General features: G+C 37.6%; 1 protein-coding gene across 20 annotated transcripts in view; it reads left to right on the top strand.

Moving 5' to 3' along the window:
- Nucleotides 1–27: 27 nt before the first annotated feature.
- The window catches only part of arhgef10lb (Rho guanine nucleotide exchange factor 10 like b), a 40,607-nt gene continuing 23,665 nt past the window's right edge, over nucleotides 28–16,969 (top strand). For 2 of the 20 annotated variants that reach the window (XR_016148142.1, XM_089124476.1), the window contains exons 1-15: nucleotides 3,140–3,622; nucleotides 6,758–7,084; nucleotides 7,198–7,225; nucleotides 7,602–7,675; nucleotides 8,106–8,174; nucleotides 8,654–8,716; nucleotides 10,745–10,873; nucleotides 11,746–11,879; nucleotides 12,862–12,975; nucleotides 14,048–14,156; nucleotides 14,425–14,528; nucleotides 15,053–15,130; nucleotides 15,513–15,692; nucleotides 16,298–16,414; nucleotides 16,586–16,678. Coding sequence is in view for 19 of the 20 variants with exons in the window: in XM_089124476.1 (XP_088980602.1) it covers nucleotides 3,439–3,622; nucleotides 6,758–7,084; nucleotides 7,198–7,225; nucleotides 7,602–7,675; nucleotides 8,106–8,174; nucleotides 8,654–8,716; nucleotides 10,745–10,873; nucleotides 11,746–11,879; nucleotides 12,862–12,975; nucleotides 14,048–14,156; nucleotides 14,425–14,528; nucleotides 15,053–15,130; nucleotides 15,513–15,692; nucleotides 16,298–16,414; nucleotides 16,586–16,678 (1,803 nt within the window). In the remaining variant the exon portion in view is untranslated. The other 18 variants (XM_039651909.2, XM_039651912.2, XM_039651907.2 and 15 more) reach the window with 18 other exon arrangements.

Raw genomic sequence — 16,969 nt, 5'->3', positions numbered from 1 at the left:
TAGCGCCATCTGCTGAGTTGGATGACAAGCGGATCGTAAACAAACTCCGCCGTGGAGGACTTGAATGTCGACTAAATTGAATCGGATTGTTGTTTTTGTGTCCTGAAAACATGTATTTATCAATTTTTCCGACTACAATCTCTGTTATGCTTACATGTGACAAGCGGTGTCCGTTTAAATCAGGTTTAAATAAAAAAGAAAAGGGAGTTCTGTAGACGGAGTGTACATGGTAAGTGTGCGTCTGATCAAATCATATTTGACGTAAAAATAATAGGTTGTACAATTTAAATAGATTGTCATTTTTAATATAAACGTTTTTAATGCAGTCTAAAATCAACCCACAATGCACTGTTCTTGATCAGGTGCACATTACTTAAATGATGATTCCCATCATGGTATGAGGTAATTTTTCAGTACAATCATTTTCAACTTAAATTTTTTTGAGTGTGTATGTAAAATACACATTATGTATGTAAAATATGCATGTAAAAAATGTACAAATATACCACAGTATGTCAAATTATTGATCTTGTATTATATTTTTTTTACAGCGTTGAACTTGCATGAAGAGATGATCATACCAAGGTACACTTAAATAAATATCTTAAAGGCAAAACACTTTTTATTCTAACAGTCAGAGACAATTTCCATATAATCTAAAATATTGACTTTATTTTAATATTGTTTTTGGTAAAATAACCCATCTATGATAATCAACTCTCCTGCTGTCTACCCCCAGCAAGGAACTATTGAAAGAAAAGTTGGTCTTCTGTGATTGGTGGGAGTGCAGGCCTGATCATCTGCTATTGGCTGCCTGTTTCTTTGAGTATCTGCTCTCTCCTGATGTACGGCAGGGGGAAGGAGTGAGTGCAAAGAAAGGAAAAAAGGGAGGGACTGAGGGAAAAGAAAGAGGGAGCAGAGTTTTCATATTCTTCGGATAAGCCGCGTCAGTTAATGCATTGGGAGCCTCAGAACTTGTTCCTCCACAAAAGGAAAATAATTCAAATCAGCTCTGTGCTGTGCTTTCTGATGAAGAGACAGTGGTGTCATCAATTGTAGATTCACAGATGGCTGCACTGCGCAAAGATGGGAGCAGACATGACAATGGATCTGTATTGATAGCTTGTGATCAATAAGGACAATATCAGAGGGGTGACATTTAAGGGACGTAAAGCCAGGCTTGTGAGTAAGTCCTTCTTTGGAATAAGAGCAACAGATTTAGTGCTTATGCTGTTTTAGATATGAAAATATAAAACAATGCCTCACTAGGGGGGAGTGAGACTGTAGATTAATATAAAATATACCACATAGATGAAAAAAAAAAAAAGATTGTGCGTAATAATCTGACCACTTTGTGCCATCTGATTCATTTACTGATATTATTGGTTTCACAATAAAGAACATGTTTAAAATCGTTTTTGTTTTCTTTTGTGATATGAAGATTCTGTTATAATTATTTGATATTAATATAATTCTGGCCTCTAATGATGAATGGCAGACAAAAACAACTGTATTTCACCTGATGGCAATAATGGATGACTACAGTATATTTGTGATATTTATATTAATTTGACATTTATTAGTCCAGTGCTAAAGCTAATCTGTCCTTCAGCTTTACTTACCAGTGGTTTGATATCAGCTGACTCACATGGGATCAAACCATTCATGTTGGTCATTTTTAACCTCAAGCCTTCAGTTTTTTATTGAAAAAGCTTGTCTTCCTTTATATGATCTGATCTGCTGTCTAGTGCATTGGTTAACTGAATTTAGACAGCAGGAAGTAGTGAATGATATCAGTGTAAATTAGAGAGAAGTCTGTGAAAAGAGATGGTATGGAGAGTTAATATGTGTGGCGGTCCAAATGCCTCTCGCACTGTGCCTGTGTCCAAGGTGATTCCTGTGTTATTTATTTGAAAGGAGTTTCTAGGCCATTCAATGGGCTTGCAGTTCTTACTATGTTTGCTTTAGTCTCAACCATTCAACTTTGCTGTGCTCTCTCCGAGTGGGAAAAATGCTATTTTCCTTTGTCTATTCACTGGCTTCAGCCTGGTCTTACCCCTGCCCTTCTTTCTAGTGAATAATTTATGCACACTGACCTCCAGCTGCAGAGTTATCTTTCAGAAAACAAGATGACAGAAACTTTTATTAAGTACTTTTGTGAAGTTTGGCAGTCACTTTTATCTAAAGTAAATTATGACGTATTCAAAGACCATATTTGTTTCCTGGGAATCGAACTCATGAACTTGGCGTTACTACATGGATGACAGAGATCAAAAGCGGTTAATGAATTGCTGCCTCATTTCATTCTAAATACTGGTACTGACGCAACGAAACCTGCACATTTCTTTGTATCACCCTCCGGTCATTTCTCTCGGGTGAGTTGTGTGTTGTTCTGAGACATGCTGAGAGTATTTCCCAGTAAATGTGGGAGGAGATGTGTGAGAACTCAGCTGGTAAGGCAAGCCTGGATCTGCCACACACTGTTGAGGAATGTCTCTTAGTAACCTGTAATGTCCAACATAGTTCAACAAAAGTCATTTTTCACTGAAGTTTAGAGTTGTGATGTTAGATAGGCTACAGTATTGTGTTTCACTGTCATATCCTGTGTGTTTGTTTAGGGACTTTGGATTGAGCATTTTAGAGTTAATATTAACACATTTCTCTTTTACAGGAGTGCAGACATGACTACATATTAAACTTCATGGCATCTCCAGAATCTCTTAACCCTCCTAAAAAAGGTTGGTACATGGATCATGCTGCTTGTTGATTTCTTGGTGTGTTTGTAAAGGGGTGGTCATATTTATGGCAGGGCAAGGTTAGTTCAGGTTGTAAAATGTCATGTGGTGTGGATATTTATGATATATTTGTTAACATAATAATTAAGGTGTGTACACACACATGCATTCAAGACGTTAGGAAAATGAAATGTTTTTATAATTAAATCAATGATTACACCAAACTAAACTTTTCTTAAAAAATGGTTTACCAACATGCATACAAAGAGACGAGTACATTCAAGAACTTGGCATGTTTTAGACTAGATTTTTAGAAGATTTTCTGTATCTTGGACACGCTTATACATCATTAACCCACAAAGTATGATTCAAATTCAAATCTTCCAAACTCTGGTACTTAGTCATGATTTGGTGGTCCTGCCAAGATCTTTTAGGAGGTACGTCATCTGACATCACACTGTTCACTGCTCTCTGGTACAAACAAGGCTCAAACAATGGGTAACTGTGCATGACACATAGGGTGTGCTGTTTTCATACAAAGAGAAACCATAATGACAGTTTAAGACCTGTTAATGACCTCTATATGTCACCTTTTCGAGTATATTAGAGGATAGTATTGTGTTACTTAGTTGAGGGAATACGGCATTACCCTCTTAATCTCCAGAGAGCTTGAAAACCTGCAGCGCTCAAGGTAACTGACCATATGCTGCAGCTGAACAATTCTTTCACCATATGTCACCTGCTCCTGACACACATCTATCCTGAAGCCATGGAGACTACTTGCATGAAACCGCTTAAATTTCTAGCATCACCCAAAATCCACTTGGCCGGGTCTAAGAGGTTTTCATATTTCTGCTGGAGTGAAGGGAATGAGGATAAGAGGCATGGTAAACATTTTTTTTTGTTGATTTAGTGATTGTTGAAGGGAATAGAGCACCTGAGCACTGCATGATTACAGACCTTTAGAGCCATTTTAAAGTCATGTGAGCTTATATTGACTCGAGTAACTGATTCATGTTCTTTTATAAGGTAAATGTGCACCAGGGAAAAATGGAGGGCACTTAAAGCAGGGAAATTTGAAACATAGAAATGTGAGCATAGATATTTATTCTGTGTTTTTATTGGTTGCTGCCTGCCAACCCACTTTCATAGTGGGAGCAAGTGAAAACATTTACTGGTATAAGTACTTTTAGTTGAGCATTCTCTATAGAGACCATATGGTCAGATGTGTAATCCTGCTCTTCACATGATCTGTTTTTCTCCGTCCAGTGCAGAGTGTGTAATCTCTATCGCTGTGCTTTGGCTCCTTTGCTAAACATTACGTTCCAACAACTGGTCAGAAAATGCCAAAAAGTGATGCAATGTTTTTGTTGCTTAACTTGACTTTGTAGTTTACAACAAAATATATATTGTGCCACTACTCTTTTCAGATTCAATTCGCAACACACTCACACCTTTGGTGCATGTAACAGATTGTTTTTGTCTGTAGTATTTTGTGAATCTGTTCAGTGTTTGTGGTGTGTGTTATCAGAGGAAGGGAGTTTTGGCTTAAGCTTGTGAGTTTTTCTGAACAAATCTGATGACTCATAAGGGTTTATTCTGTTATGGTGAACATATTTTTGAGCCTCCTCTTTGACTCAGTCCAGCGTTATAATGGAATACAAATGTAGCTGCTTAGATACAGAGTGTGCACTGAATTATAAAGACGCAATGTTTTGTTTATTGTCTTTATGCTTTTTAAGTGAAATTGCATTATACATGCTAAGTCACATTGAAATCAGTCCGTAGCAGGCAGGTCTTAGAGCTGTGTGGCTTTGTGTTTACACTCATAAACACAATGCTCACAAAATAAAATAGATATATAGGTCCAGGGTTGTTCTCTATTCTTAAAATCCCCAAATCTCCAAATCCATGTTTGTGAAAATGTACAACGAGGCTTAGAGGTGGGCCAGTCAGAACACCATCACAACACTTAAACAACTACAGCAATGTATTTTAAGAGTATTTTTGAATGTAGATTAAGAGATGAGAATGTATCATGAATTGACAACTCTTTATTTATTGGCAAGCAATATGTGCAACATGTTCCATTCCCTCTCTTTGAGGTGATTAGGAACAGCTTAAAGTGTGTAATATAGCCATCCTACAAAGTTGTAAAGTCGAAAGTGCACGATAAACAAATAAAAAAAGTTATTTTCTCCCAAAAGAAAGAATTGACTCTGAACCATCTGAGTTGTCTGTCTGACTTGTATACTTTGTTGCGGCTTTTTAACAAATATAGCATTCCTGTGAAATAAGTAATTAATAAAGGCCTTCTGAAGTGAAGCGATGCATTTGTGTAAGAAGAACGCGACTGTACGCAAGTCGACTTACGCCAAAAGAGTAACCCACAACGCATACAATGCATTACATCACCACAATGTAAAGGCGAATGTGGTTGCCCCGCCCTACTCTTTTGACGTAAGTCGACTTGCCTATGGCCGTCTGCCGGAAGCTAGTTATTTTAGTCGATAAAGTTTTATGGATCAGAACACAATCACAAAACACTCAAACAACCATTGAGAACACCATTGCAACACTCAAACAACCACTAGGAACACCATTACAACACTCAAACAACCACTAGGAACACCATTACAACACTCAAACAACCACTAGGAACACCATTACAATACTCAAACAACCACTCAGAGCACCATCGCAAACCACTCAAACAACCACTCAGAACACCATAGCGACACTCAAACAACCACTGAGAACACCATTGCAACACTCAAACAACCACTCAGAACACCATTGCAACACTCAAACAACCACTCGGAACACCATTATAACACTCAAACAACCACTCGGAACACCATTACAACACTCAAACAACCACTAGGAACACCATTACAACACTCAAACAACCACTAGGAACACCATTACAATACTCAAACAACCACTCAGAGCACCATCGCAAACCACTCAAACAACCACTGAGAACACCATTGCAACACTCAAACAACCACTCAGAACACCATTGCAACTCTAATAGCCACTCAGAACACCATTACAACACTCAAACAATCACTCAGAACACACTCAAACAACCACTCAGAACACCATCACAACATTCAAACAACCACTCAGAACACCATTGCAACACTCAAACAACCACTCAGAACACCATTACAACACTCAAACAACCACTCAGAACACCATTGCAACTCTAATAGCCACTCAGAACACCATTACAACACTCAAACAACCACTCAGAACACCATTGCAACTCTAATAGCCACTCAGAACACCATTACAACACTCAAACAATCACTCAGAACACACTCAAACAACCACTCAGGACACTATCGCAATACTCTAATAGCCACTTTAGAACACCATCGCAACACTCAAACAACCACTCAGGACACCATCACAACACTCAAACAACCACTCAGGACACTATCGCAATACTCAAACAGCCACTCAGAACTCCATCGCAACACTCAAACAGCCACTTTAGATCACCATCACAACACTCAAACAACCACTTAGAACAGCATCGCAAAACACTCAAACAGCCACTCAGAACACCATTACAACCACTCAGAACACCATTACTACACTCAAACAACCACTCAGAACACCATAGCAAAACACTTAAACAGCAACTCAAAACACTATTGCAATACTCAAACAACCACTCAGAACATCATCGCAAAACACTCAAACAACCACTCACTTACACTTACTACACCATCTTAACACTCAAACAGCCATTGGGTATCACAACTGGTATAACAATTTAGTAGGAATGCTCAGAAAAACACTCAGAACACATACTCTCGAACGTTCAGAACAACTACATATTATCAACACTAAAAAACACTCAGAACATCATAGGAACCACATAGTAACAATCAAACAACCTCCCAGAACACCCTGCCAACTGCATAGCAATGCCGTGGCAACCTGGAAATGTAAAAATGTGTTTCTTATCTTATTTTTGTCAGTTAAATTGAGCCCATGTGTAATTTCAGAGTCCATGGTTCCTGGTGTGACTCAAAAGCCACAGGAGGGTGAAGATGATGGTGATGAAGATGAGGAAACTGGTGAGAAGTTCGAGTTTGATGACAGTGAAGACGAGCAGAATACAGTGGAGAACTCTGCTCAGAATAAAGAGTCAAAAACTCTTCATGTGGATGCTGAGCATTCAGAGAGTACTAAAGGTAGCACTGCCGCAAATGCACTTTATTGTCAAGCTATGACGCATGTTACAAAGGATAATCAGCAAACAGTAAATGGAGAGACCCCTGCTGGTCTGGAGGACCAAAATATCCCCACATATCCTCACACAACATACCCAGGTCAGTCTGCAATATGTGTTATAATATTACTGAATGTATGTGTAAAATGTTCTGTATGTGAATTCAGACATGGGTAGACATTTGGTAAATTAAACTTTCTGTTCTCCCTGCAGACATGGTAGCCAGACAATCTCCTGATGGGTAAGAATTAACACATCTGAATTTGAGTCAAATGTATGCCTTATGTGTTTGTGTTATGTTTTGAACAATTTTCACTTTAATATCTTGAACCTTATTATTCCTAAACGATGTCATTCATAGAGACACTATAATTCTTTATACGCTTACTGTTTGAAGTGTTTTTCCTCTTAAGGACTTTATCATACATTCTGTCTTAGCTGTGAAGACCTAGGGTTGATTATTTACCTCATTCGTGAACACTTTTGTACTGTATTAGTTATTAAACAACATGCTCTGGCTCTAGTGACATCTAGTGATAATGTGATGTGCCTATTAACACTGATTAGAATAAACATGAAGGGACATTTCTGTACTTTTGTTTTCCTGTTTTTTTAAGGAGTTCCATCTCAGCCGAGCCTCGAGTAGCCGATGAACAAGAGAGCATTTGGAAAAGAAATAATATTTATGAAGGTATTACACTAAGAGCATATTTCTGTATATTTTTGTGGTTGTGAATGTTTTGGGATGAATCTATTTAAAGCAGTCTAGCTGGACCAGCTGGATGTCCCAAAACAACTCCAAAAACCCAGTCGTCTAGTGACTGACTTTCATAATTTTAGTTGTTGTTTCAGCTTTGAAAAAGTTTAAACTGTTGAAACAATGTGGAAACAACTTTTAATGCTAGATGTTGTAAAAAGGTTAACAAAAATCTTGTAAATCAGTGTTGAAATTTTATGAAGACACTGTGAAAGAATTACTTAATGCAACATTGTAAGCATCAATGTTAATTCAATTCACAAATTGAAACAAAATTCACTCAGTGAAAAAAAGCTCTGAAATGCCAACTGGGAAGGCATTTCAGTGCTTAAATCTGACAAGTCTGTTGTAAATGTATCTCCAGGTTCAGATTTTGGGCCAGAAGGCTTCTACACACTTATACAGAAGTCCCCGCACAAATTGGTTCAGACAGGTTGGTGGCTCTGAGAAGGGGCTATGCCATTCCTGTAAATCCACTCTAATGCAAAATCTACAAATCAGCACAGAAACCAGAGATCTGAAAAATAGCATTGACTAATCCAATCCAGACCCACAGGAATCTCACGGGAAAGAAAACATCACACCCATGCCAAATTTCCACAAATGACTTAGCCTAATAAATCAGATTCTTTGGAGTTTTTTCTTGATGATTCTGTTGCAATCCAATCAAATAACACAACAAACAAGTGATAATGCAAACAAAATCATACAATGAATATATTATGTGCCCATGTCAATATGATTTATTTTCCTAAATTGTGAAAACAGCTTTGAGAAAAAAATAATGCATGTTCCAAATTTACTTGGAATAAAGGATTAAGGCTTGGTAACGTCAAATTCAATGGTCATAGTAAAAGTGACTTAAAAGCTGTGTCCCTCGGCTGTTAAAGAGTATCTACTATGTCTGTGCAGCCCCGGTTCACTCTCGGGAATGGTTCAGTGTGGTTTCAGAGCTCACTCTGCGACTGCATAAAGGTACACTCCCCACTCCCCAGGACAGTTGGTATAGTTGTGCCGTCTTTGTATTTGAATGTAATCATACGTGCATAGATATCCTTTTTCTATTACACGGCTCTCTGGAATACTTGATTCTGACTGGTCGATCGCCACCCTAGCGGTCTGATATTTCTTAATATTTTCTGTCGCCCATGGCATAATCAGTCCATTCATCCAGGTAACCTAAACCGGCGTTACTTTCATGTCTTCTTTCATCTCAGTTATTGATATTACTTTAATATTGTTTCATTCTTCATGTTGCCGCTGGGCCGATGGTTTTATACACTTTAGTGGACTGTTTTTTGATGGTGGAATCATTAAGATAAAAAAAAAAATCAACTCGTGTCCACAATATTACTTCTCCACATATACTCCACATACTAACGTTCAAAAGTTTGTGGTCAGTAAAATATTTTAAAATGTTTTTGAAAGGAGTCTCTTATGCCAACAAGGCTGCATTTATTTCATTAAAAATACAGTATAAACAGTAATATTGCTAATATTATTTTAATTTAAAATATTTTGAAAAGTTTTTAAAGATTTAATTTATTACTACGATGCCTAAGCTGAATTTTCAGCAGCCATATCTCCAGGCTTCACTGTCACATGATCCTTCAAACACCATGCATAAGAGCAGCATTTATATGAAATAGAAATATCTTGTAATGTCTTTACTGACGCTTTTGATCAATTGAATGTATATCTGCTAAATAAAAGTATTAAGTTCCTTAAAAAACAAAACTTACTGACCTCAAACTTTTTAATGGTAGTGTATTTATTTATTTGGTCAAGAGCCGTGTAATATTAGCAGTCTATTTTGCGTTAATGACCAGCTGACTACATTATCCCTTACACAGAGCATAGTTAGATCTGTCAACCCTTTGCTGTATTTGTTTGGGAATGATTGCAACCCTGTGAAGTATTTTATTTTAGACTGTTGGGAGTATTTTGGCATCGTAGTTCTGTAGTTTTAGGCTGTAGATATACCTACTGCGTTGTATTCTGTAAGCACAGGCGCTTGCTATGACATGGTTATGAGTAATAAATCTTACTTCCATATCTACTGTCATATCTACACCCTTAGATCTTTGTGCCTTTTCCTCAGTTTATAAACTTTTACATATGTGCAACATTACACTCACAGTGTCAGTGTCATCTATAAAACCACATAAAAAATACTGTTTCAATACTAGTAAAGCTATATCAATAACATCTGTGACATGATGTCAATTACTGCAGAAAAACATTCCGCGCCGCACATGTTGAGGGAAATGCACGAATGCAAGTGCCACACCAGAAATTCAACCATTTCCCCGAAGAATTTCATCGTTTTTCACACATCTTTACAAAGTACTAGATGAAAAAATGCAGTTTTCCTGCAGTAAACAACAGTGTGCCATCGCTGCTTAACTTGTGTTTAACCTGGAATATTCCCAGGAAACATATTTATATTGTACTCCCACTCCTAATTAATGTGTTCTCCGAATTTTAAAAGATCTCCCCCTGACATCCCAGACAGTAGCCTCAATATATTCGTCAGAGCCTAAACAGTTTGAAGAACATTTCACTTTGAGGTATTTTAAGTCCTTGTGGGGGAGTCTCAGCAGGCGACTTCATTAGGTAAAAAGAGGCTGTCAACAAATCTGTACACACTGTCACAGTAGAGACAACTTAGACAAGTGTATGTATTGTCAATCCATCGTTCGTGTGGAGGAGTATGTGTGTAGCACTTTTGTCGGAATGTGCCAGAAGGATTATTAACGTGCTTTTCTGTGCTAATCGGGGCTGAATTTCATTTGCGCTCGACCTGCAGTGATTGTGCTTAATACCTCACTGAAGTTCTAGATGAATGATTATCAAATGAGGTTTGCTGTTATTGGTCCTTCAAATATGATCTTACACCCAATGTCCTGCTCACTTAAAGTAGTATCCCATCCTACTTTGAATATCCGTGCTTTGAATATGCTCAAATATCCATGGAACCATCTAAGTCTCTCTCTCCTCCAGGGAAAGCTGTTTCTGAATCAGCTGGAGATTCACCACCAGAACAGCTGAAGGTGAACTCGGCTCCTTCTGCTCGCTCAGAGGTCATCTACGATGATGTGCCGTGTGAGAACAACTCGCCCCCAGATGCAGGTCAGTGTCTATTACCTGTCCAGGTCAACAATGTCATCACCCAAATGAATATTCACACATGAATGCTCTTTGATATCTCAAATGTTTCTTCAAGACAGCAATGAGGTGAAATGGAGAGCAAATTTAAACTTTTCTCCAGATAGAAAAAAACCCTGTAATCTCACACGTGTTGTTTTAGCACTATTTGAATTACACATTGTGTAAAGTTGAAGGAACTGTCCATAGACTAATTTTATAGCAGGGCATTATCTGTTTTTCTATGGATTTTTGGTAGCACTTTTATTTTAGTTGCTTTTTAGCTGGCATATTACGAGTATATTGGCTGTTTATTAATACTAGTTTATTGAGGCAAAAGTCATAGTACATAGTGAATATGTGTCCCCCATACTGAAGTGTTACCGGATTTGTTTCTTACAGTGTAGAGATTCGAATGAGTTTTGCAAACCGTGGACAGATTTGCCTAAATATTCATGTTCAAACATTTCTGTAACAATATTTCTGAACTGGAATATCCACATTAAATACATTTTGGAGAAACATCTGACACAAACATATCCATGAATGCACAAAGGACAGTGACAGATCTTCTTGGAGACCATCCTGAGCCACTGAATTTCACTACTTGAACCCACTAGGGGCATCTGTGAATCATGAAGAGGCCATAAGACCCAGAACCTCAAAATTGCAGAACTCTGAGCAATATAATTTTCCCTTGAGCAATCCTTCTATAATCAATCAATCTGCATAGCAAGCAAGTACTTGTTTTCATCCTATAGTAACCAACCTGTGCAAATGTTTCCTGTTACTTTAACATGATTCATGACATGAATCTTCCTCCCACCTCACATAATTCTTTCGGTGTTATTGTTCAGAGGATGATGTGATCTATGAGGAGGTGCAGAGGTCTGGCGAGTCCGCACTGATGGACAACGGCTGGGGTTCCAGTGAGTTTGAGAGTTACGACGAGCAGTCAGACAGCGAGACCAAGCAGCCCACCCGCAATAAGGTACAAAGACACTGCCCATTCACCATCAAGAGTGTTAAAAAAATATTTATAAATGGATTGCATTCTTAAAAGCTAGAAACATGATGCTTCAACATTTTATAGCGACCACAGTCTTAACAGATTCCCCCCTTTAGATTTAATATGAAAAAAAGCAAAACAGTGATCATAATCATGCTGAGGGATGTGTTTCATTTTGAAATTGATGTTGCATGGCACCGGTGTTATCTCTTATCTCTCCAATCGTCAGTGCTGTTCCTAATGCCGAGTCTGTCTAACCGTTTCTCCTTCTAATCTCTTTAAAATATAGCATTCTATGTAGCTCAGCCAATGGTGTGTTTTGGGCTGTTGTTTTGGATGACCAATGGCAGATTGGGGTGTGTTCTTGAAATCAGTTTAAAAACAGTCATTATTAATGTAAATTTTGTTTGGTGATGCAAGTAGAGCAGAAATAACACACTTCAGCTTTAAAAAAGGAAAGAGGAAAGATTTTTTCGACGCCTGGTTCTTTCAGTTCTCCTTCCTTGCCGGGTTTACCCTGTTCCTGTTCTTAGTTAATGTCTTTTGATGCATGCAGAGAAGATCAGGTCTTAATCCACAGATGTTGCACATCATGCATGAAAACAGGTACAGAAAGCCTTAACTAGACTAACCAAAGAGCTCAGACTGGGCCTTATGCAGTCTGAATTTGAGTACATCTGTTTAAGGAGTAATTTGTGAGTAGTAGAGCTGTTTAAGTGTGAAGATTTAGTATCGTAAACTGAGACAGACACTATCTGAGGCTAAATCTGTGGTCTTGTTTACTCTGTTATGTCTGTCTTCAAGTTCCCTCTCTTGTTGGCCTTGATGTTATCACTGTATGCCTGTGTTTGTCACTCCCCTCAATCTCATTATTTTCCTCCTCCTCTTCTCTTTATCGGCCATCTTTCTCTATTCACTCTATTCCTTACTGCTCGCGGACATGACTTTGTGGTAATGGATATAGATTTCCCCCGATGTACGGCGTCTGAAGCAACGCTGTGTCCAGACCAGGCGTGAGCTAGCCATGCGGTTAGGGGCTCGAGATGTTGGCCAACTCAAACAAAACTATGACATTAAGGTACATTTATACAGTGGTGAATGTGTGGTTATCACTGATTCTTGAGACATGGGACAAAATGTCAACTTATGCTTATATTTTCTGTATTAGCTATAATGGGTCAACTCTGTAAAAGAAATTGTTTGGGATTTTTCTAGAATTTTATGTTTGTTCTACTGGTAGCTAGAAACACCAGACGAGGCAAAATGGCTCTCGCATATAATACATTTGCAATCTTCAATATATAAATTGTAATGTAAAATCTGCTGTATTGTTTTTGCATTTTCTTAGAAATTAATACTTTTATTTAGCAAAGGTGCTTTTAAATTATCAAAGTTGACAGTGAAGACATTTATAAGGTTACAAAAATTTTTTTTTTCAAATAAATGCAGTCATTTGAAATTGTAATAATATTTCACCGTTTTATCTCTAACATAGATTATCTTTAGTATAGTTTTACTGTATTTTTGGTCGAATAAATAGAGCCTTGGTGAGCAAAGGTTTCTTAAAAAAAACTTTTGAAGGGACAACAGTTGAACGTAATCCAATCCATAGAAACTAACTAGCAAACAGAACTCAGGGGCAAAGCAGAACAGGGAACAGAATGAAAACAAAACCAAAACGGAACGAGATATTTTATATATGTATATAAATATATAAATGGGGGGTTTTGATGAATATTGAATGATTTTCCAGGAAAAACATTGTAGAGAAGGAAGCAGAAACATAGCTGCAGCACATTTTGTCCCAGTTTTTTAGGATCAGTTTTATATTTCACATTAGACTAAATCTAGATAATGTAGTTTTAGTTGCATCTGTAATTCAGTCAGTATTCACCAAAATTCACACAGCTTGTAGGTATGAAATAGTCCATCATGCACATCATTGATCAATGCAATTTTTATTTCTGTACAATGAAAATGAAACTGTGTGAAATCCAACTGAGTAGAGAGGGTCCTTTAGGGTTTGGCCTGCTGCTAAACACGCTGATCCAGAAACAGGAATTTATCTCCTCGCTTTTAGTTTTGCTGAATCATTTTGTTCCCCGCTGTCATCTTATGCAGTCTGCCTATCTCTCTGTTTCCTCCCATAGGTTCAACAGCTAATGAAAGCAGCTAGGAATGGCACGAAGGATGGACTGGAAAAGACCAAAATAGCCATGATGCGCAAAGTGTCCTTCCTGAGTAAAAAAGACTGCACAGGTTTGACTCAGACTTTTTCACTCTCGTTTCCTCTTGTTCATTTCTGGTGTTTTTTCTGACACCTGGTAGGATTCAGTACAGAAACAATACTAGAAACTAGACTCCTCTTTGAATGTGTGAATTGTTATCTTTATATATTATCACAGAGCTACAGAATAGTGTGTACGTTAGAGGGAGGAGTGAGATTTTAATATGACAGAAATTGGAATAGTCAGTGTTGACAGTCTACATGAGGAGTTTAACTGTGCTAAAGTGTGTCAATGTGCAGATGACACAGAGGATGATTCTGGATATCTGGATGTGACTGTATCCGAACTCAAACATCCACCACCTCAACTTTCTCCAATGCCAGAAGGACTCAGTGGCCAACAGGTGCGTGTTTGTGTGTGTTGTACTTGTGTGTGAATTTGTCTGCATTCCTGTCAGTATCATACTAGCCCTACTCATTTATGATATGGACACGTTCACACGGCACTGCCACTGTAAGTTGCGGTTTGAATGGGAAACTTTCGAGACTCGCATCTGTATTAGGGTTTCCACAAAAATATTAAGCAGCACAACCGTTTTCAACATTGATAATAATAAGACATTTTTGTTGAGCAGTATTATAATGTATTATAATGATTCCGAAAGGATCATGACACTGAAGACTGGCGTAATGATGCTGAATATTCAGCTTTGATCACTGGATCAAATATATTCAAATAGAAAACAGTTATTTTAAATTGCTTTGGTTAACACCATAGACTTAAAAAAATCACACTGTTCCCAAACTTTTGAATTATAGTATTTTTTTATAGTACTTATTTTATGTTAAATATAACGCTGCTGGTGTGCTGTCAGTTAGCTTTATATAATTGAAATGAGCATTTTGCATTTTGCTTTTGTATGTACAGATTGTCAGACGTCATATTCTTGGCTCTATCATCCAGAGTGAAAGCAGCTACTTAGACTCACTCAAGAGGATCCTGCTGGTCAGTGACACAATCCTGACATCACATCTGAATATAACATTCCTTCATTTTCTCTATGAAGTGGAAAGGTTGGCACAAATAGAAATATAGCACAAAGAGGAAATATACTGTGTTAAAAAATCTTAAAACTGCCAACTTAGACGGTTTAAGTTGGTTAGCCAGCTGGTCTCCAAGCCTGAAAACCATCAAAACTGACCATCCTAACTAACTTGGGCAGGGTGATTTAAGCTTTTTTTTCAGCAGGTTGGAGACAAAAACAAAATATATATTGTATTATTGTAAATTGCCAAAAATAGATGTGATTTGTTTTTATTAAATGAATAGATACATCACAATCTGAATGTAAAAGAGACTCATACCTACCGCCTGAATTATATTTTAGGAATATAAGAAGCCTTTGGTGGAGGCGGAGCCCCGGATCCTGAGCTTGAAGAAGATCCAGCCTGTTTTTTATAGACTGAAGGAGATCCTACAGTGTCACTCCATGTTTCAGATTGCTCTGGCGTCCCGTGTAGCAGAATGGGATAGCACTGAGAAAATCGGAGATCTCTTTGTTGCTTCAGTAGGTCTCCTGTTGTTCTACTAAAACATTCAATTTGTGGTGTTTTTCACAGCTTATGATTCTTTGTTCATAGATTTTTTTTTTTTTGCTCTGGTTACAAAACATGTAGGATTTCTCTGCTTGAGCAATCATTTTGTCATACTTGTTTTTGATTTAAAAGATTGCACAATTGCATAGCAATGATACAGTGGATTTGCACAACTTATTGAAATCAATAAGTTGGATTTGCACAACGGATTTGCACAACTTATTGAAGTCAATATGTTTATTAATGTGTAATGGTCTGTATTTAGACCCTAACATGACTTTTTCTTTTGGTCTCTGTGATGAGGGATCTTTGCAAATGGAAAAACAGAACATCCTTTAGTCAGCAGTTCTATTTTAAGTGTGCAAATTTCCTCCGCATGCAGCTGAGCACATTATTTTTAAGAACTCTGGATCAGTAAAATTCAAAACAATCATGCAAATAGTCCCTTTATAACTATTGACAATAGAAATGCAAGCTCAGTGCACATTGTACGGTCACGGATCATTAGCACATGGATATTATGTCTGAAATGTGGATTGTTATGTCCGCCACTGAGTTTATCATTATCTTTTTTCAGTTTTCCAAGTCAATGGTGCTAGATGTGTACAGTGACTATGTCAACAACTTCACCAATGCTATGGCTCTGATCAAGAAAGCTTGTATGTCCAAGCCAGCATTCCTGGAGTTCCTCAAGGTAAACTTCTCAACCTGCCCCTAATTGTTTATCGTTTCTCGTCAGTGCTTAAATCTGCTTGCTAAGGCAGCATTACTATTGTTCATACCTGTATTTAGGGTTAGGGTTCAAGTGATTTTAGACATTGTAACACTGTTATAGTCATTACAACATTTTTTTTCTGGGTTGTAGAAGAAGCAGGCTGCTAGTACAGACAGAATCACACTCTATGGCCTGATGGTCAAACCAATCCAACGCTTTCCTCAGTTCATACTCCTCCTGCAGGTTTGTGCTCTGAAACCTCCAAACACACACACACAGTTAATGAACCTAATACGTTTAACTATTTAGAGAGTATTTTATGATGGTGGAATTTCCTCAGGATTTTCTGTATGGGGAAGTGAAAGACAGATTGCTAGTAAAGCACATTAAATTTACACATAACATGTGCTTACTATCAAAACCATGATCTAATACTGTACAGCAAATGCTCAAATATTTAAACCTAAACGCTGGTGAAACCACTCTTGTATGTTCTGATTACAAGACTCTAATATTTTTTTTGTCATTAGATCA

Source organism: Pimephales promelas, chromosome 20 (genome assembly GCF_988280905.1).
Source record: "Pimephales promelas chromosome 20, fPimPro1.hap1.1, whole genome shotgun sequence".
Classification (NCBI taxonomy): domain Eukaryota; kingdom Metazoa; phylum Chordata; class Actinopteri; order Cypriniformes; family Leuciscidae; genus Pimephales; species Pimephales promelas.
Note: the sequence above shows the minus strand (reverse complement) of the source record. Positions and strands in the feature narration are given on the sequence as shown.